Raw genomic sequence first — 18,436 nt, 5'->3', positions numbered from 1 at the left:
TATATTAAATACACGAAAGCGCTGGGTACTCATGTTTTTATAATATGTCCTTCTGGCTCTTGCAGTACATTTAGTCACGCGATCATTGTGATGGCATAGCATGTGTGTGTATATATATACATATGTGTGTATGTATGTATGTATATTGTGTCTGTATGATAAAATAACTTCTCACAGCTTAATTTACAATTGAAATACATCACTTACGGATCCTCTGAAAAAAAAAATTCTTGCTTTATCTAAGAGATTATCGTGAAGAAATTAACGTCCTTCTTTGCTGTCAATCAATCAATCATTTCCCGTGGCACCCACGGGGATGCATAGGGCCTCGACGAACCCACGCCACCACATTCTGTCCTGGGCTAACTCCTCAAGATCTCCCCAACACTCGTCTCCCACTTCCCACCTCATTGTCCTCAACCACGTCTCCCTTGGCCTACCTCTACCTCTTCTACCAAGAGCATCCCACCCTGGTGCATCTCGTACTATTCCATATCTTCTGTACGCATGGCCTAACCACTTCCAGCGTGAGAACCTAACATACTCATTGACCGGTTGCACCTCTGTTACTTCTCTAATTCTGCTGTAGTTTCTATAAAATCTCTTTTACCTGTAGGAGACACAGAGGTCAGCCGTTGCTTCTCTGTTTCGTATTGAAGTATTTCATAATGATGGATGATTCCCTTGAGGGATGCTGTGACGAATGTGAAAGCATTCAGATGAAATGGAGACTTGAGCTGAGTGTCCAGCCTGAGGAAGTGACATTGCAGTCTGAAGAAGAATCAAGATTATGCAACTGTTTCTTTATTCGAAGTTTTCTGAAAATAAAAACTATGGAGATGGCTATTTGTCTTTCTGTCCGCACTTGATCTGTCCACCCCCAGATCCTAAAAACTACTGAGGCTAGAGGGCTGCAAAGTGGTATGTTGATCATCCACCCTCCAATCATCAAACATACTAAATTGCAGCCCTCTAGCCCCGGTGTTTTTATTTTATTTGGGGTCAAGGTTAGCCATGTGCGTCTGTCAGCAATTATTTACCACCAGTCCGTGGTTAAAGTTTGATGGGCCGCGGCTCGTAATGACCACCGAGATGATCTATTTTCGGTGACCTTGATTATAGAAGTACAGAAAACTGATTGTTTATTATTATTATTATTATTATTATTATTATTATTATTATTATTATTATTATTATTATTATTATTATTATACAGAGGAGGAAGAGATTTGAAAACTAAACATATAACGAAAGAAATTATAAGAAAGAAAAGAAAAGAAATAAGAGAATGGATAGTAATGATAACAAGTAAACTTTGATTATTATTATTATAATAATTATTATTATTATTATTATTATTATTATTATTATTAATTAATTATCATAAACAGAACGAAAGAAATTACAAGAAAGAAAGAAAATGACAATAACAAGAAGAAATAAAAAAAAAAAATAGCAGAGCCATTAGAGGACCAAAAACATCAGCAGGATTGCACTGTCCCAATAATCAGTCCCTGGCGGCCATTAGTGTCCTTGCAAAAGGCACATTCCGCCCACCCCAAAACTAAATGCTCCTTTTTGGGGAGTCCGAAGGAGAGAGAGAGAGAGGAGGGTTCCCAGGGTGTCATGAAAGGACGAAATTTTTTTTTTTTTTTTTTTTTTAGTGATGGCACCCTAACCAATACCATCATCACCGTGGCACCCATACCGCATGAAATAACTTCTTGTTTAATGAATAAAATGATTATCCATGACTCAAACCAAATTCAGCACCCCGTACATGCAGGAATATACTGTACAAACAAAGAGCATATCAGATGAATTAGATAGACATAATTAGAGTAGACACAATGATGATAATTATACGAAGACTTCTGCAAACTTTTTTTTATTTTTACAAATGTTCATTGAGATGATCTAGCCACAACAAAATTCATGAAAATCTTGTGGCACCCCTAGGCATTGTCTGTGGTACCCCCAGGGTGCAACTGCACCCAATTTGAGAATCACTGCTTTACGCACTTATTATGTATCTGAATGAAATTTGCAGTGCACTGTAGGCATTACTCAAGGTTCTTTGCAGAGTCCCTTCGGCCCCTAGCTGCAACCCCTTTCATTCCTTTTACTATACCTCCATTCATATTCTCTTTCTTCCATGTTTATCTGGTAAATTATGTCCATTCCTTCTCAAATCTATAAATTCACATCATAGATATTTTTAATAGTGTTAATTTTCCTCTGTCTTCACCATTTAAAAAAGTAATATTGCATTTTGCTCTTAATGCATGCACCTAGTATGTGTGATTCTCTCTCTCTCTCTCTCTCTCTCTCTCTCTCTCTCTCTCTCTCTCTCCACGAAGACCATGGCTGCATGAAATACCCGCATCAAAGTTTGCGCCAGACTTGGTTCTCGTCCTTTGTAACAAACTTTTAATGTAGGTTGTTCTTCCTCTCCCGTTATGCGTTGGAATTACTCAGTGCGAGTAAAGTATAAAGGGGTTTTATTTTTTTCTTGGATGTATAAGGATATTCTAGGTTGTGTGTGTGTGTGTGTGTATATGTATATATATATAAGCAAGATATATATATATATATATATATATATATATATATATATATATATATATATATATATATATATATATAAGCAAGATATATATATATATATATATATATATATATAAGCAAGATTTTTAGACATTCACTCATAGGCACAGGATTATTTTTCGAAAATAATCTTTTAATTTTTGTTTTTCTTTCCTTTCGTGTTTAGTATTGGCTGCATAGCCTTCTAACCTTCCTCCTCCTCCTCCTCCTCCTCCTCCTCCTCCTCCTCCTCCTCCTCCTCCTCCTCCTCCTCCTCCTCCTCCCCTTCCAATCCCTATCCGATGCGTTCGGCTGCGCCATTAAGATAAAAATTGACTTTTGGATGTTTGACGGCGGCTCTCATTTCTGTCCCTGGCATCATGGCCGGAAGAATATTATCCCTCTTTCGACTCTCGTCTTTCGAGCAACTTCCTTTTACTGTACCTCCGTTCATATTCTCTCTCGTCCATCTTACTTTCCTTAACCCTCTCTTAACAATTGTTTCCTAGTGCAACTGCTTTGAGGTTTTCCTCCTGTTACGCCTTTCTAACCTTTTCAATGTCAGTTTCCGTTTCAGCGCTGAATGACCTCATAGGTCCCAGCGCGTGGTCTTTGGCCTGAATCCTATATATTGTATTTTATTCTATGTTGTGGTTCATGCGGGAATGTTGAAATGTCTTCCTGTTAATCCTCGTGTTAATTTATCTCTCCTTTTGGAAGACTTTTCTTTATTTTTTTTACCGAGTTCAGTAGTTAACTTCTTGGTCTCTCATAATAGTAATAATAATAATAATAATAATAATAATAATAATAATAATAATAATAATAATAATAATAATAATAAAAATAATAATAATGAATATTTAAAAATTACTCATAGTAGTAGTTATTTATGGGACATTTAAAAAACAAATTATACAGAATTTAATCTGTTCGATTATAGATTCCCAGCTCTATGTACAGATTTATATATATATATATATATATATATATATATATATATATATATATATATATATATGTGTGTGTGTTTGTGTTCTGTGTGTGTGTATTTACATAACAGTGGGTTTGTTTCTCCATTTCATGACTCATGCTACCATGAGCATATTTTTTTAAATAATAATAATACGGAAGAAATGTTGCCATTAGAAATTGTTGCTATTATATATTTTCTTGTTGTTGCGCAAGGAAGAAGGGTAAGACGAGACGAGAAGAATTGTAATTATTTAATATCGGTAGCTTGTCCTTGTACCAGAACAAATTTCTCTTGTGTTCTGAAACTTGGTAAGTCAGCCCAATTTCGAACACGTGAGCTGACTATATCGCCTTGTGATTCTAAAAAACTAAAATTTGACTCCAAATTTTTGGTACTTTCCCGTCACACCCCTGTACAGCATAGACCCCCCTCGGGGTAACAGAATATTGGCAGATCAGTTCCCAGTACTCAGCGAGGAGCGTAACATGTCTGGTGGACGTAACCTACATTTGAGGGGCATTCAGTCGACTTCCAGCGTTTTGATAGCGCTGAATGATTTCATAGGTCCCAGTGGTTGGCCTTTGGCCTAAATTCTGTATTCTGTTTTATACCATCAAGTATTTCACTTCTTTTGATCTTTTTTCTCCTGAGATTTACACTCTATCCGAAGTCCAGAGCCCTGTAGAGCTTGGTTTTCAGTTAAGAGTCCACAACTCTAGCTTAAGGCGTCTTGTAGAGAACATAGCCTTGACTTGTTTTCAGCTAATTTCTGCTGGATCAGTTCATCTTCATCTTTCGTCTTCGAAATGTCAACAACTCGTTTTCGGAGATTTGATTTTTAGTTTTCTGCAAAAGAAAATTATTGTGCTGGATTTGGCTGTCCGTCCGCACTTTTTCTGTCCGTCCTCAGATCTTGAAAACTACTGAGGCTAGAGGGCTGCAAATTGGTATGTTGATCATCCACCCTCCAATCATCAAACGTACTAAATTGCAGCCCTCTAGCCTTAGTAGTTTTTATTTTATTTAAGGTTAAAGTTGGCCATAATCGTACTTCTGGCACCGATATAGGTACCAACAACACAGACCACCACCTGACAGTGGCCGAGTTTCATGGGCCGTGGCTGAGGCCACCACCGGACCGTGGATAAGTTTCAGTAGCCGCAGCTAAAAGTTTTATACAGCATTATGCGCTGTACAGAAAACTCGTTTGCGCAGAAGAAACTTCGATGCATTTTTAATTGTTATTCCTCTGTTTGTACTGAGGTGCTGAATAACACCTAAACGGTTCTAGTGCCAGGTCATTAGAGCAAACATTCATACATTAGATCTAATGGAGCCTGCTTACAATAGAGTATTTGAGGAAATTCAGGATCTTTCCTAGATAGCGACCCCCTAAAAGTTTTTTACCTGGCATGTACCCACCTTTGCGGCACGTTTAGTACAAGCCCATTGGGGATGACAGTAAAAACATAAACAAAAGACTTAAATATCATGAAGATAATGACCCCCCAAAAATATTAGTCCTAGATAACGACCCCCGAAAACCCTCGGGGGGTCACTGTCTAGGAAAGATCCGAAATTCTTGAACAGAGGCGGGGAAACCAAACTTCCCTTCCTGTACCACAGAAGTCTTGGGACCTTGTTATCCCTGAAGAGTATATACGAGGAAGTTTTCATTACCAATTAAAACTTCTTCTTGTATGACTCCGGTCCAGTTGATAAAAAAATTCTAATATTGGGAACTAAAAATGTTATGATATATCGTGTGCGGGGAGGTTTCAGGGAGGGTGCACGGGTGAACTGCTCTGTATTTAGTCATATTTACTTTGCCAGGCCCTAAGGGGGTTAGGGCCGTCAGTGCACCGAGTGAGGTGCACTGTAGGCATTACTTAAGGTTCTTTGCAGCGTCCCTTCCATCCCCTAGCTGCAACTCCTTTCGTTCCTTTTACTGTACCTCCGTTCATATATTTTTTTCTTCCATCTTACTTTCCTCAACCCTCTCCTAACAAATGTTTCATAGTGCAACTGCGAGGTTTTCCTCCCGTTACACCTTTCAGACCTCTAACTCTCAATTTTCCTTTCAGCGCCGAATGACCTCATAGTTCCCAGCGGTTGGCCTTCTGCCTAAATTGCATATTCTATCTAATTTTTGCCAATTAGAACTGCAGCCATTTTTCCTCGAGAAAGTTCAGAATAGCGCCGAAACAAATCTCCTAAATACGAGAGTTTAAAAATTCCTTTTTGTACTTGGGCCAGCATATTTACAAAAAAGTTCAAGAAGCAGTTCTTTGGAATGGAATATAGAGCATAGGCCAAAGGCCAGGCACTGGGACCTATGAGGTCATTCAGCGCTGAAAGAGAAATTGAGAGTAAAAGGTTTCAAAGGTGTAACAGGAGGAAAACCTCAAAGCAGGAGGGTGGATAGCAAGACGGAAGGTAGTATGAACGGAGGTACAGTAAAAGGAATGAAAGGGGTTACAGCTAGGGGCCGAATGGACGCTGAAAAGAGCCTTTAGCAATGTCTACAGTGCACCCCGTGAGGTGTACTGGCGACACTAGCCCCCTAAGGGGAGAAGCATGTCTTTAGCAATTGTATAAAGGTGGTTCAGTGATTCTCTGTCCTGTGTAGGATAGAAATAAACACAAAGCAATAGTCATTCCCATAAAGAACAAAGCATCATTAGTGGAAATTTGTTTCACTGCAGAATATTTAAGAGGGACAGATTTCACTGTCTGTTTTCAGTTTTCTGTAAAAGCAAACTACTGAGATGCCTATTTGTCTGTCCGTCCGCACTTTTTCTGTCCGCCCTCAGATCTTCAAAACTATTGAGGCTAGAGGGCTGCAAATTGGTATGTTGATCACTCACCCTCCAGTCATCGAACATACCAAATTGCAGCCCTCCAGCCTCAGTAGTTTTGATTTCATTTAAGGTTAAAGTTAGCCATGATCGTGCGTCTGGCATCTGCATAAAAAAAATTTTGAAGCATTCTTTGTATCTTACAGTTTTGATAAATTCCACATTAAAATCTACTTTTGAGCAGGGGTGCACTGTAGGCATTACTAAAGGTCCTTTGCAACGTCCCTTCGGCCCCTAGCTGCAACCCCTTTCAATCCTTTTACTCTACCTCCATTCACATTCTCTTACTTCCATCTGACTTTCCACCCTCTCTAACAGTTCTAACAATTGTTTCATAGTGCAACTGCTTTGAGGTTTTCCTCCTGTTACACCTTTCAGACCTACCTACTCTCAGTTTCCTTTCGAGTGTTGAATGACCTCACAGGTTTCAGTGTTAGGCCTTTGGCCTAAACTCTATATACATTATTATTATTATTATTATTATTATTATTATTATTATTATTATTATTATTATTATTATTATTATTATTTCAGTAGATAAAACCTATTCACAGAGAACAAGCACACCAAAGGGGCCACTGACTTGAAATTCAATCTTCCAAAGAGTGTTGGTTCCAACCTCCCACCGCAGCAAACCCCTTCACACTGCAGCAGTAACTGATCACGATACAGAACCAGTGATTTTTCATCGCCCTTGGGAAGACGCGAACCCCCCACAACATCTGAGTGGCATGCCACGACACTAACCACTATACCAGCAGGCCCAGCAGTAAATGTTATATTTATGTCCCTTTTTCATTACGTAACGTGATGATTGTATATTCCCCAGTGAAGTTTGAACTAAGCTTTTCTACATTATGATATTTAGAAAGAACTCATCTGATTGCTGTCATAGTTTTAATCAGTATGAGCATTATGTTGTATTTCAATAGAGATTTTTCACATTCACAGTTGATCCCTGATCCCCTTTTCCTGCCAAGAGTAATCAGATTCGCTGAACAGCAGAAGCACCAATATGCAGTAAATGTTTTGCCTCGCTGTCGAACTTCTCCAAAGTTCCAGAGGTCCTTTATTCCTCCTCACACCGCTGGACTGTGGAACAGCCTCCCTTCTGAGGATGTCGTGCAGTTGGAACTTCTTCTTCTTCAGAAGTTCAAGCGAAGATGCAATGCATTACTACCCTAATACTATTCTCCTTGCATTTTAATATATCTTTGTCTGTTTATCTATTTATTATTTTTTTTTTTGATAAGTGGGATCTCTTCTTTCTGTATTTCCCTTTAGGCTACCTCCTTTTACTTCTTCCTAATGAGCACCATATTCTTTGGGAGCTTGAATTTCAAGTCAGTGGCCCCTTTGGTGGGCTTGTTCCATATGAGTAGGGTTCATCTTCTGATTAATAATAATAGTAATTAAGGGCGCAGTGTTTGACTTTACCCCCTCCGGGAAAAAATCATCCCCTTAGTACCGTTTGGGACGTTACCAACATTCGTATTAGTCTTCACTGCGGTCAATTCATCTTTCAGTCAGATCAATTTTTTCATCGTCATAAAGACATTAACTATACGTTAAGGACCATCTGTATATGTGACAAGGATGCCTTTATTCCTTGTTCTGCTTGACAGCACAGCTGAGGACTCAGAATGTGTCTGCATTATTATGTCTATAATGAACTGAGTTTCCGGGTCTGGCAGAGCGCCCTGGGCGGTAACCTTTTGATGTATGAAAACATGAGTCGTTATGGCCTTGCCATTAAACAACAGATCAGTTTTGGCACCCTTGCCGTAAAGGCATTCGCCGCTGTTACAACACGCTTGCCAATAAACAGTCACTTATATACAGCACTTCAAACCACAAAAGCAGCAAATTCCAGTAGTATAGTGAAGACGCCATCACTCTGATACAATTTCATATTGTGGTCATTTAAATTGGATTTGGAGGAGCGATTTAGAACTGAAAATATCGACATTATATTATACCTTTCAAAAATATCCTGACTAGTCCTGATTTACTACTTAAACTAAAAAAGTTAAAGCAGATAATTCATCAATAATTTCGATACTGAGCTTGGATGAGGTGCCGTTGAAAAGAAACATCTCTACATACTTACTACTACCCGTATTTTGGGGAAAATATAAACAAAAGCCACGAATTTCACACACCCCAGTGCTATTTGCAGATAAAATTTCAAATTTATTTAGTAAGTAGTAACAAATTTAAGATGGTTTTTAAAAATCAGCGTAATTTAGACTCCTTGTCCATGCGGTATGATGGTACTTGGAACCGTTATTACATTTTGGACTTTGAAAAAAGGCCAATTCTTCGTGTTTGTCTAGAACGGTTAAGAAAAAGCAATCTTATACAGCAGAATTAAAGTGAATAAATAGTAATGAGCAAAAATTACAAGTTTACGTAGAAATAAAAGTGAAAATATGTGATTTTTTAAAAGGGGCCATTAAAATGGAAACTGTCAGTCATTCTGGGGGTCTTTGATTATAATCATTTCTTGAAGGCGTCTTCGTGTTACTGTATACGTAATTAAGTCTTTTGCTTTCTCCTTAATTATCTCCAGCTGCCATAGGTAAAAATGACGAAGTTTACATAGAAATAAAGGTGAAATAAAGTGAAAATACACAATTTTCAAAAACTGGGAAACGAAAATGGGAACTGCCAGTCAGTCTGGAGGTCATCATTTCTTGAAGACTTCTTCTTGTTATTTTATACGTAATTAAGTCGTTTTATTTCTTATAAAATACCTACGGCTGTATTAAGCAAAAATGGCAAATTTTACACAGAAACAAAATTAAAATACACAATTTTTAAAGAGGACAATTAAAACTGAAACTGTCAGTCAGTCTGAGGGCCTGTTTCTTGAGGGCATCTGCTTGTAATTGCAATTAAGTAGTTTGCTTGCCGAGGGAGCGATTTGTAATTGCAATTAAGTAGTTTGCTTGCCGAAGGAGCGATTTCTTGCAGTTTATTCTGAAATATCTCATTTTAGATTGGCTGTCAGCCATATTTACTGGTCTGTGAGAACGTCTGAGGAGGCGAAGGTCTTGTTTCCTTCGAAAGTATCCAATTTTTTTAAGATAGTGGACCCCACCCTTATATCCTTCAATTCGGGGACCACAGTGGGGAGTGGGGGTTTTCTGGGTAGTGGGAAACGCAAAACGAGCAAGAGACAAGGATGTGAATCCACTGATAGTTCTCATTCAGGTTAAGGTTAAGTTTACGGAATGGTTTCAGGCTAATATCAAGCCCTAGGGTAAAAAAAAAAAAATAAACTTCCAGTTTACGTGCAAAATGGGCGCTGTGTTCAGTACCAGCCTCTTGGGGTGAATGTAAAACATGAAACAGTGATGGAAAAGAAATGGTAAATATTCCCATTGGTGACTGGTAGGAACTGGGCCATGGTAGTCACTTTAAGTTTTATCGAACCTAGTACCCTAGGTTAGGTTAGGGTAGGTGCAGATAGTTAGTTCATTTTCTAATGAAACTTCGGAAACATTCAAAGCACAAATTAAACCTTGTACCTGAAAAGCCAAGTCTGAATATGATTTAAGTTAGTCTTGGGCTAGGTTGGGCCGTGGGTTAAATTATACTGATAGCCTTGGAATCCTAAAAATAAACTTTAAACTCTCGCTAGTATCGAACTCTTGACTCTCAGATGAAAGACAATAACGCTACCAAATGTAGCCTGTCGTCTGCTAGATCTATGCTCATAGGCTACAGGCTATATTTTGGTATTAGCCTGTTATGCTTAAAGAACTGTTCTTGTTATTGGAATTTTTGCTTTGTGCGTCGCTCACCTTGATATGCTCAATCCAAAAAGAATATTAAAGTCTATGATAAATTTACTGTTACCTGGACATTTACGTCTTTTTTTTTTATGTTTCAACATTCATACCTGAGGGGCAGATAGTTAACAGTGTTTATGTGTGTGTGTGTGTGTGTGTGTGTGTGTGTGGGCCAGGTATTCAAGTGAAAATTCACCTATACAGACACCACCCCACTTACGAACATTCAACTTACAAACATTCAGAGATACAAACAAACAGGATCACAAACTGACCTTGCATTCAGAGTGCTCCCCTTTGCCACCCGTGACTTCAAATTCTGGTTTGTCCGCCTATTCTCTACATACAGTATACAGTATACTGTATATACAGTGTATTGTGTTTTAGGATGAAAAAGCTCAAAGTAAAATATTGATTTTATATCACACTGTACTTAAATGGGCATGAAGAGTACAGTAACCAACGTACAGACAATTCAATGTACAAACGGCCGTCAGGAATGTCGTTTCTAAGTAGGGTGGTGTCTGTATTTGTAATTGGCTGTGGTTAGGATGAGGTACAATAAGAGATATCCCATTTGAGCCTTTGCCTGTCCCTACAAGATTAGATCTAGGCCAGTTTATTGGCCTTGATAGGTAAGGCCACAGTCCTAAGAGGTGCAAAATCATAACATTTATGAGGATGAGCATCTTGTGACATATATATCACAGTTAATGTTATTCGTATGCCATTCAGGCTAACCACTGCTTCTAATGACAATGACACAATTTAGTTCTAGAATTTGGGGTTATTTCTTCTTGATAGCCCAGGAGAACTACTTAAGAAACCAGTAAACTGTATTACAGCAATGACAGGGGTATGAGGTGGTTTGCATTATAAAATTATTCATATTGTGTTTACTGTTTGCAACCATAAGCTTATTCAGTTATTACTCTTCCTCACCTCAATATTAGTTGGTCTTCCCATGTGTAGTGTACTGTTTGGTGTAACTCCTAACATTATTGCACAGTTGCACATGGGTAGTGTTACAATGTGTTCCAGATTATTCCTTTTTTTTTCCATGCAATATCGTTCATTCTTTTGTGTTATACACCCTATTATGGGGTGAAGCCACCCACCTTTCCATCCAGGCCTGGTAATAGTAGGCATCCTAATTTAGAATAAGTTACTGTATATCCCCTTCCCCAAAAAAGAAAGATTTGCCACCAGGTTCCCCATTATTGTTAATGTAGGGAATTTGTAGTGGCTTAGCAGAGTATTTTAGATGGAAATGAATGTCAGGATCACATGATAAATGTTGGATAATGGGTTTCCTTTCCTGGCTGAGTTAGCTTGTAAGTAAGGCAGTTGACCGGTTAATCACTGATGATGGCTGCCGAACAAACCACTGATAAGCTCCGACAAACCACTTAACAGCGCTGTTAACTGGTTATCATGCCGATAAACCATTTACCAACACAGATAAACTGCTTACTGGCACCAAAAATCTGGTTAACAATGTCACTAGCCAAGCGATGTAACACCAAAACCCCTTTAACCGATGCCGCCGGTAAGTGGGGACTGCCTATACTGTATTTATACAATTACTGCAAAAGGAGCAACCCACGTCAGGTATGATATGTCGTACATGAAGTTATGTTCACTGGGGATTCCGGGGTAGGAGAGTTGTTAATTTATTATCTGTAGTCAAGGCAGACATGAAGGAGGTGCTTTTCCCGCTGCCTCTCCAGAAATTTTGATTGTGTCTTACCATTGCTCTTAGAACTCATCACTCTGTTATTTGTTCTCTCTTAAAAACTTCGTTCCCAAAATGATCAGCCATATCTGTTAGAAAGTGATGGTCAGTCATATACAATTAGTAAGGTAAGCAGTTGGGATATTGTATGTTAAATTATCTGGGCAGGAAATTACAGTAATCTGTCATTTTTTTACCAAATTGCAACTCACTCAGGCATTCAGTCTTCAGTTGATGACTGATCTGTACTATTGCTGCACCATTCTGAGCATTATAACATAAATAAAAAGTTCTGTAATTTGGTAGCATAAATATCATTGGAAATTTTGTACATTTTTACAGCTCCCATATTAAAAGATGTAACAGTTGAGATAAGATGACAGCATAAGTTCCAGTATACAGGCACTAATAGGTTTTATTTTTTTCAGGTGTCCGGTCACCAGGAAAGACCAAAAATGAAGATGAAAAAGTATTGTGAAGTTATAGATTTCATACAGAAACACAAAGCTGAGGACGTAGTGCCGTGTTTAGTCAAACAGTTCCCAGAGTAAGTATAGCTTCTAAAGGTAGTTCTTTATATAAGTCAAGTAGTTTCCACACATAATCTGTAATGTAGATTAGTGAAAAACAGCTACATTGAACAAGGCAGTAGTATGATGAAAGCTGTCCGTGATGGGAGCAGATATATACTTTGGTAAGAACTTTGTAAATTCACCTAAAATTGATATCTTTGGACAAATTTTTGTTGTTTACGTAATGTAAAGAAATTATACAGAAAACATTATCCATTAGCTTTTGTTTTGTCCAGCTCTCTTAGCCTTTTCTAAACATGCTTTGAGTTTTGCATCGGATCCTTTCTTGCAGATTTAATGGTATTTTTCCATGTAAGGTAAAATCTACTTTTATTGGTCATGCAATACTGCCCATAGCATTGTGTTATTAACCAAGAATTGAGTCTTCTCAAATGAGTATCACTCACTCTTGTTTTTGCAGTAGTCATTTGAAGACCTGGCTATATAAGATGCAGTCCTTTGGTCACTGTCTGTGACAAAATACACCTGTACTGCTGTTATTTAATTTTTTGTGTTTAGATAGAGTTGAAGTAGTACTATTTTCTTGTTGCTGAGATTTATTTGCAGTAAATAAAAATGATAATGAAAAATAAGAGTGTTTTTTTTACTTTATGACTTTCAGCTTTTAGGTTTCTTTAGCATTATTTACTTACTATACTGATAAGATGATGTCATTAGAGTGCTTGCCTTACTCTTCATGGTATGTGTAAGCCTTTGACACCATAAGTACCACTGAGACACACCATCCATCCTCATCTTAGAAAACTGGGCTGAAGCCGAAGGACTTGCCTGTCAACGTAAAAGTTGTGAAAATAACTTGAAGTCAATTTCATTGGGCAAATTCTGAGCATCTTGTGATGAAGCAGACTTCAAACTTAATTCCAGCTGCAGAGGACTGACTTACCTAACCAGTGTTGGCACTCTTATACTAAAATAGCCAACATTCAGTTTGGTGGATTCACAACATTGGTTAGATACTACTGTCTGCACTGGAGAGGATAACAGAAGATGACACCTAGTGTACCAGGCAACTCGTCCAAAAAATGACTTGGCTGATCCACATTCACCCTTTCACAAGTTACACCACTCGAAAAACAACTTACGGATTATTCAAACAAAGATACACCTGAATTAGCAGTGGCTGGAATGTGAGCAGCAGAACTGTATCTTCTGAATGACTCATCAAAATATGTTGCAGATGGACAAATGATGATACACCTGACAGGGTCCTCATCAAAGAATCAGTCAAAACTCACTGTTATCATAAATAATAATTATGGATGTTAATGTTGCCCTCATATTAAAGTAATTAGTGTGCTTATGTAATTTAATGAAGATAGTCTTGAAGATTACAAAAGAGTTATGAGAGCTACTAAGAACTGTCAAATTAAGATAGGTTTCAAAACATTCCCTGTAAAATTTCAAATCAGAGATAGACTATGCTTGAAAATTTTTGCAGTCCATGAAGCCTAAGTTTAGAGCATATATGCTGACCCATACATAATAAAGCAAAACTAGAGGGATAGAGCTGAAATTATGAAATAGCACTGGAACACTTGCATAGTGTTGTTTATTTTGCATGGTCAGAGTTTCTCAGCCACCAGTCCAAGAAGGCAGATGACTCCTGAATCTTCATATCTTGGGAAACAGCCTGACCCTGTAAGTGATGAGAGGGCCTGAAATAAGCTTCCCTGTGGCCTGCTGAACAATAAACCACATAAGCAGCTCTTGTTGCGATTCATCTAACTTGGGTTTTTTCATGGTTTTCCATTGAGGAATCAGTGGACCATGAATGCAGTTTGTCTTGTGAATTTTATATCATACAACATAGAGGGGCTGATCTTGTATTCCAGGCATTACTAAAGGTAATTGGTGCACCCACCTTTTAGCTTTTTGCTTTACATCCACTCCCACTTCATGTCATCCGTCTTGCTGTCTAACTTCGCTAACTATTATGGTGTTTCATAATGAAACTGTTGGGTTTTTTCCCAGTTTCACCTTTAGATCTTTCAACTTCTCGTTTATTTTTGGGGTTTCTTAACTTGCTGTACAACCACTCCACCTCTTCTTTGCTTTGCCCTAAGCACTGAATTGCAGAAAGTGCCTCAGTGCTTGGCTTTTATAGCATAAAGTTATTTTTGTATTGAACCCTACCATCTGACATTATCAGCTTCTGTTTTAACCTCTAATCAAATCATAGTAACAATACAAAGCCTACCACACCATGCACTCATTTCTTACATTGGCATCACCACATCCCCCTTAAGTAATGCACTGTAGGCATTACATAAGGTTCTTTGCAGCGTGCCTTCCTTAGGCCCCTAGCTGCTGCAACCCCCTTTGTTCCTTTTCCTGTACCTCCTTTCATATTCTCTGTCTTCCATCTTACTTTCAACCCCCTACTAACAGTTAATTCATGGTGCAACTGCGAGGTTTTCCTCCTGTTACACCTTTCGAACCGTTCACTGTCAATTTCCGTTTTAGCACTGAGTGACCTCATAGGTCCCAGTGCTTGGCCTTTTGGCCTAAATTCTGTATTCAATTCAATCACCATATCTTCCTGTCACAGAAGACAAGCTAATAGCAGAGCTTTATAAAAGTGGTAGATATATTTCATCTCTTTCCCACATGCTGGAAGCTAACTGCAGAGCCTCATTTGAGGCGCTAAGCATACGCTATGTGATGTCACTTATCCGTGATGACTGGCTCTTATCTTCTCGGAATGGTGTCCAGAATTTCTGTCATTTTTTGAACACTTAGAGAACGGGACTATTTATCTGACAATTTCTCCTCCAGCACAGTTCCCACTTAATGAAATGGGTAGCAACTGCAAGCAGATTTAAATAATGACAAGTACTGCTATGATAGGGTTGTATTTATGAGGCAGAGTATATTTTAGATTTTGTTTCCATTTTCTTAATCGAAGTTACTAACCTTTGCACAAAAGTTTTGAATGTTCTTTCTGTATATACTTGTTAATTATTTCTTTTCTTTTTTCCTCCTTCTCTTGTTTTTCGTCTATGAGCTTCTAATCTGTTGATGGGTACTTGACAAGTGAATGACCTGGAAAGTTGTTTCCTCATATATGTTTGCTGATTTTGAATAACGAGAATAAAAATACTAGTGACTAACTTCTTACAGTGATTTGTATATGTAAGAAATGAATTGTACATTAATAAGACATTTAAAGCATTTTAGATATATTTTTTCCTTTTTCAGAATTAAAGAAGATACCTTAAGTAACATCTACATTCAGGAGGTACGAAGAAAAGTCAAGAAGGCGTATCATCGTATCAGCGCCCCAGATAAAGCAAGTGATATTTATGAAAGGTAGAGCAAAGATTATATTTCGTCGCTTGCCTGAATGCTTCATTTTTATTTTAAATATTGGAAGGTTATGGCTGGAATATCTTGGTCCTTCTTTTGTGTCGGATAGATTTAAAAGCAGGCCTGTTCATCAGTTTAACCTTCCTTTTGATACATGCTGAAGTTAGTCATTTATCCTATGGAATAAGATTAGTATTTTAGTATTTCCAGAAATGGTTATGTCAAGGTTTATAGGTTATTGACTTTTCAATTAAAGGTCATTGAAAAATAATAGTGTAGGTAGCATCAGACGCTTCATCTACCATTTTGCTTTGATGGTTCTCCTTTTGTTCTTCTTTTCAGTCAAGTTCTGTTATTTATCTTTAGGCTTTTCTTTGGTTTCTATTAATTCTCCACTTTATCACTGGAACTTGTGTTCCCACAGTGTACCTGTGTTAACCCCTAAGAATTGAGTTGTGTTAGCTAAGAACAAGGCCATGATCTTAAGATTTGAGGCTGGAGTCTTTTCTTATCGTAACCCTCACTAGAAGGGGGCCCCTACTCTGTGTCACAGTTGTTATTAGCTGCCTTGGCTACCTAAGATGTGAGGCTGTAAGTATTAGCACAAACAAAGGACACCCAATGACAGTGGAGGCTGTGCACAGAATTGTTAAAAGAGCATAGTTTAAAAAAATGCTTTTCATAACATAGTTTATTCATTTATTGATATGGGTACAGGCAGTCCCTGGTTAACGGCGGGCTTGGTTAACAGCGATCCGTTTTTATGGGGCTTGTCTAGCGACGAAAATCGGCAATTTTCAGCGCCAAAAATCGCCGATTTCCACTTATCGGCACCGATAATTGGGTATTGGCGCCATTACATACCAAACAGAGGCGCCGATAACCGAAAATCGGCGCTTTTCGGCGCCGATAACCCCCGAAAATCGCCGAAAAAGCGCAGAAGTCGCAGATTTTCGGTTAGTGGCGATTTTTGGTTATCATCACACCCTCAGAAATAGAACCCCGGAGATAACCGGGGACTGCCTGTATAGGGAATAACACAAATCAGGCAGTCCCGGTTTACGGCAGGGGTTCTGTTCCGACACTGCGTCGTAAGCTGAAAACCATCATAACCCGAAGTATCATAAAAATCTTAAGGAAGCCTTAATTTTAATCTTTTGGGTGTCTTGAAGACGACATAACCTGCATGTTTATTGAGCTTTTCATGTAAAAACCTCCAAATTTTGACCATTCTGCCATTTTGGAGCCGTATTTCTTCTGTCAGATCGACGTTGTAACCCGGGAAATAATTTTTTTTATGAATATGTTTGGAGAGCGTCGTAAACTTGGAACGTCGTAAGCCGAGCTCGTCTTAGCCTGGGAACTGCCTGTATAGTAGACTAAGAATGGAGTGGGACAACAAGTTACTGCCCACAGTGTTTTGTGAAATTCTTTTTTTCCAAAACCTCCCATTACTTTCCATTTATTTTGGACCATCTTGAAACTTCTTATATATTTTTCTTTTATATTTAATTATTTTTAAGAAAATTTGTTTAGCTTGAATGGACCACTTATTATTAAAGAGGTATATTGAGGATGTAGTGATGAAAACATCAGTACAGACTATGGTGGCAGAAAATGATGGTCAAAGGGATGTATAAAGAAATGAGTGAATCTCTGCTGTGTTCCCTGTGGGGGCCACTTTATACACTGGGCCTTCCTCCCGAAAGATACAGTATACCCTGCATCCATTTTTGAGTTAGGGTCACGATGGTAAAAAAGATCATTGTTCATTGCTTTCAGAAGTACTAAGGCTGTTGGCATAGTGTATACAGGCAGTCCCCGGTTTACAACAGGTCCGGCTTACGACATTCCGAGGTTACGAGGTTTTCAAATATATTCATCAGAAATTATTTTCCGGTGTATGACACATGTTCCAGGGTTACGACAGAAGAATATGGCTTCAAAACGGCAGAATGATAAAAATTTGGAGGTTTTTTTTATGAAAAACTCAATAAAAATGCAGTTTACATCGTTTTCAATACACCCAAAGCATTAAAAGTAAGGTTTTCTTAGGACTTTTGACGATTTTCGACGATTTTTCGATTTACGACGATTTTCGGTTTATGACGCTGCTTAAAAACGGAACCCTGTCGTAATCCTGGGACTACCTTTATAAGAACAGTGTAAAGGATAAACAAATTGGAGTGAATATCTATTCCTTTTTCACTGAATCAAATTTTGTAGCTCTTTGTGCAAATCTAAACTTTCGTGTTTATTTATTTTTTGATAGTACAGTAAGAAAGTGTATAGTATAGTTTACTTCGCATTTCCCCCTTAAATAAAGAATGTTGTTTTCATCAGAACTCATTTCTTATTACTTTTTCAGATATCTTTCAAAGATTGAGTCAGGTGAGCCGCCAGAAATATTAGTGAGGATGGCGAAGGAGATGGACTACTCGGCCTCTATGCTTTCAAAGTTAATTTTAGAACAGTATTTGAATACTAATTGCCCTCAAATGACAGGTAAGGCATCTAGTAGTAACATTTTTCTGAAGGAATTAAGGCGCAATCATAAGAAAAAAACATTTTGTCAATATGGTGCG

The 18,436-nt window shown here is 38.1% G+C and overlaps 1 protein-coding gene across 3 annotated transcripts in view; it reads left to right on the top strand.

Annotated features, from left to right (window-relative positions):
- LOC136853176 (CDAN1-interacting nuclease 1) overlaps nt 1-18,436 on the top strand; it is a 218,107-nt gene that overhangs the window by 190,498 nt on the left and 9,173 nt on the right. Inside the window, exons 1-4 of one of the 3 annotated variants that reach the window (XM_067128511.1) lie at nt 8,478-8,620; nt 12,381-12,499; nt 15,744-15,854; nt 18,220-18,356. In XM_067128511.1, coding sequence (XP_066984612.1) covers nt 12,408-12,499; nt 15,744-15,854; nt 18,220-18,356 — 340 coding nt within the window. In that variant the 5' untranslated portion in view covers nt 8,478-8,620; nt 12,381-12,407. Of the gene's footprint in view, nt 1-8,477; nt 8,621-8,862; nt 9,002-12,380; nt 12,500-15,743; nt 15,855-18,219; nt 18,357-18,436 lie in introns of those variants that run through there. The other 2 variants (XM_067128513.1, XM_067128512.1) reach the window with 2 other exon arrangements.

The sequence above is a fragment of the Macrobrachium rosenbergii genome, chromosome 26 (assembly GCF_040412425.1).
Source record: "Macrobrachium rosenbergii isolate ZJJX-2024 chromosome 26, ASM4041242v1, whole genome shotgun sequence".
NCBI classification, from domain to species: Eukaryota; Metazoa; Arthropoda; class Malacostraca; order Decapoda; family Palaemonidae; genus Macrobrachium; species Macrobrachium rosenbergii.
The sequence above is the reverse complement of the archived record's forward strand: the minus strand, read 5'-3'. Positions and strand labels throughout refer to the sequence as shown.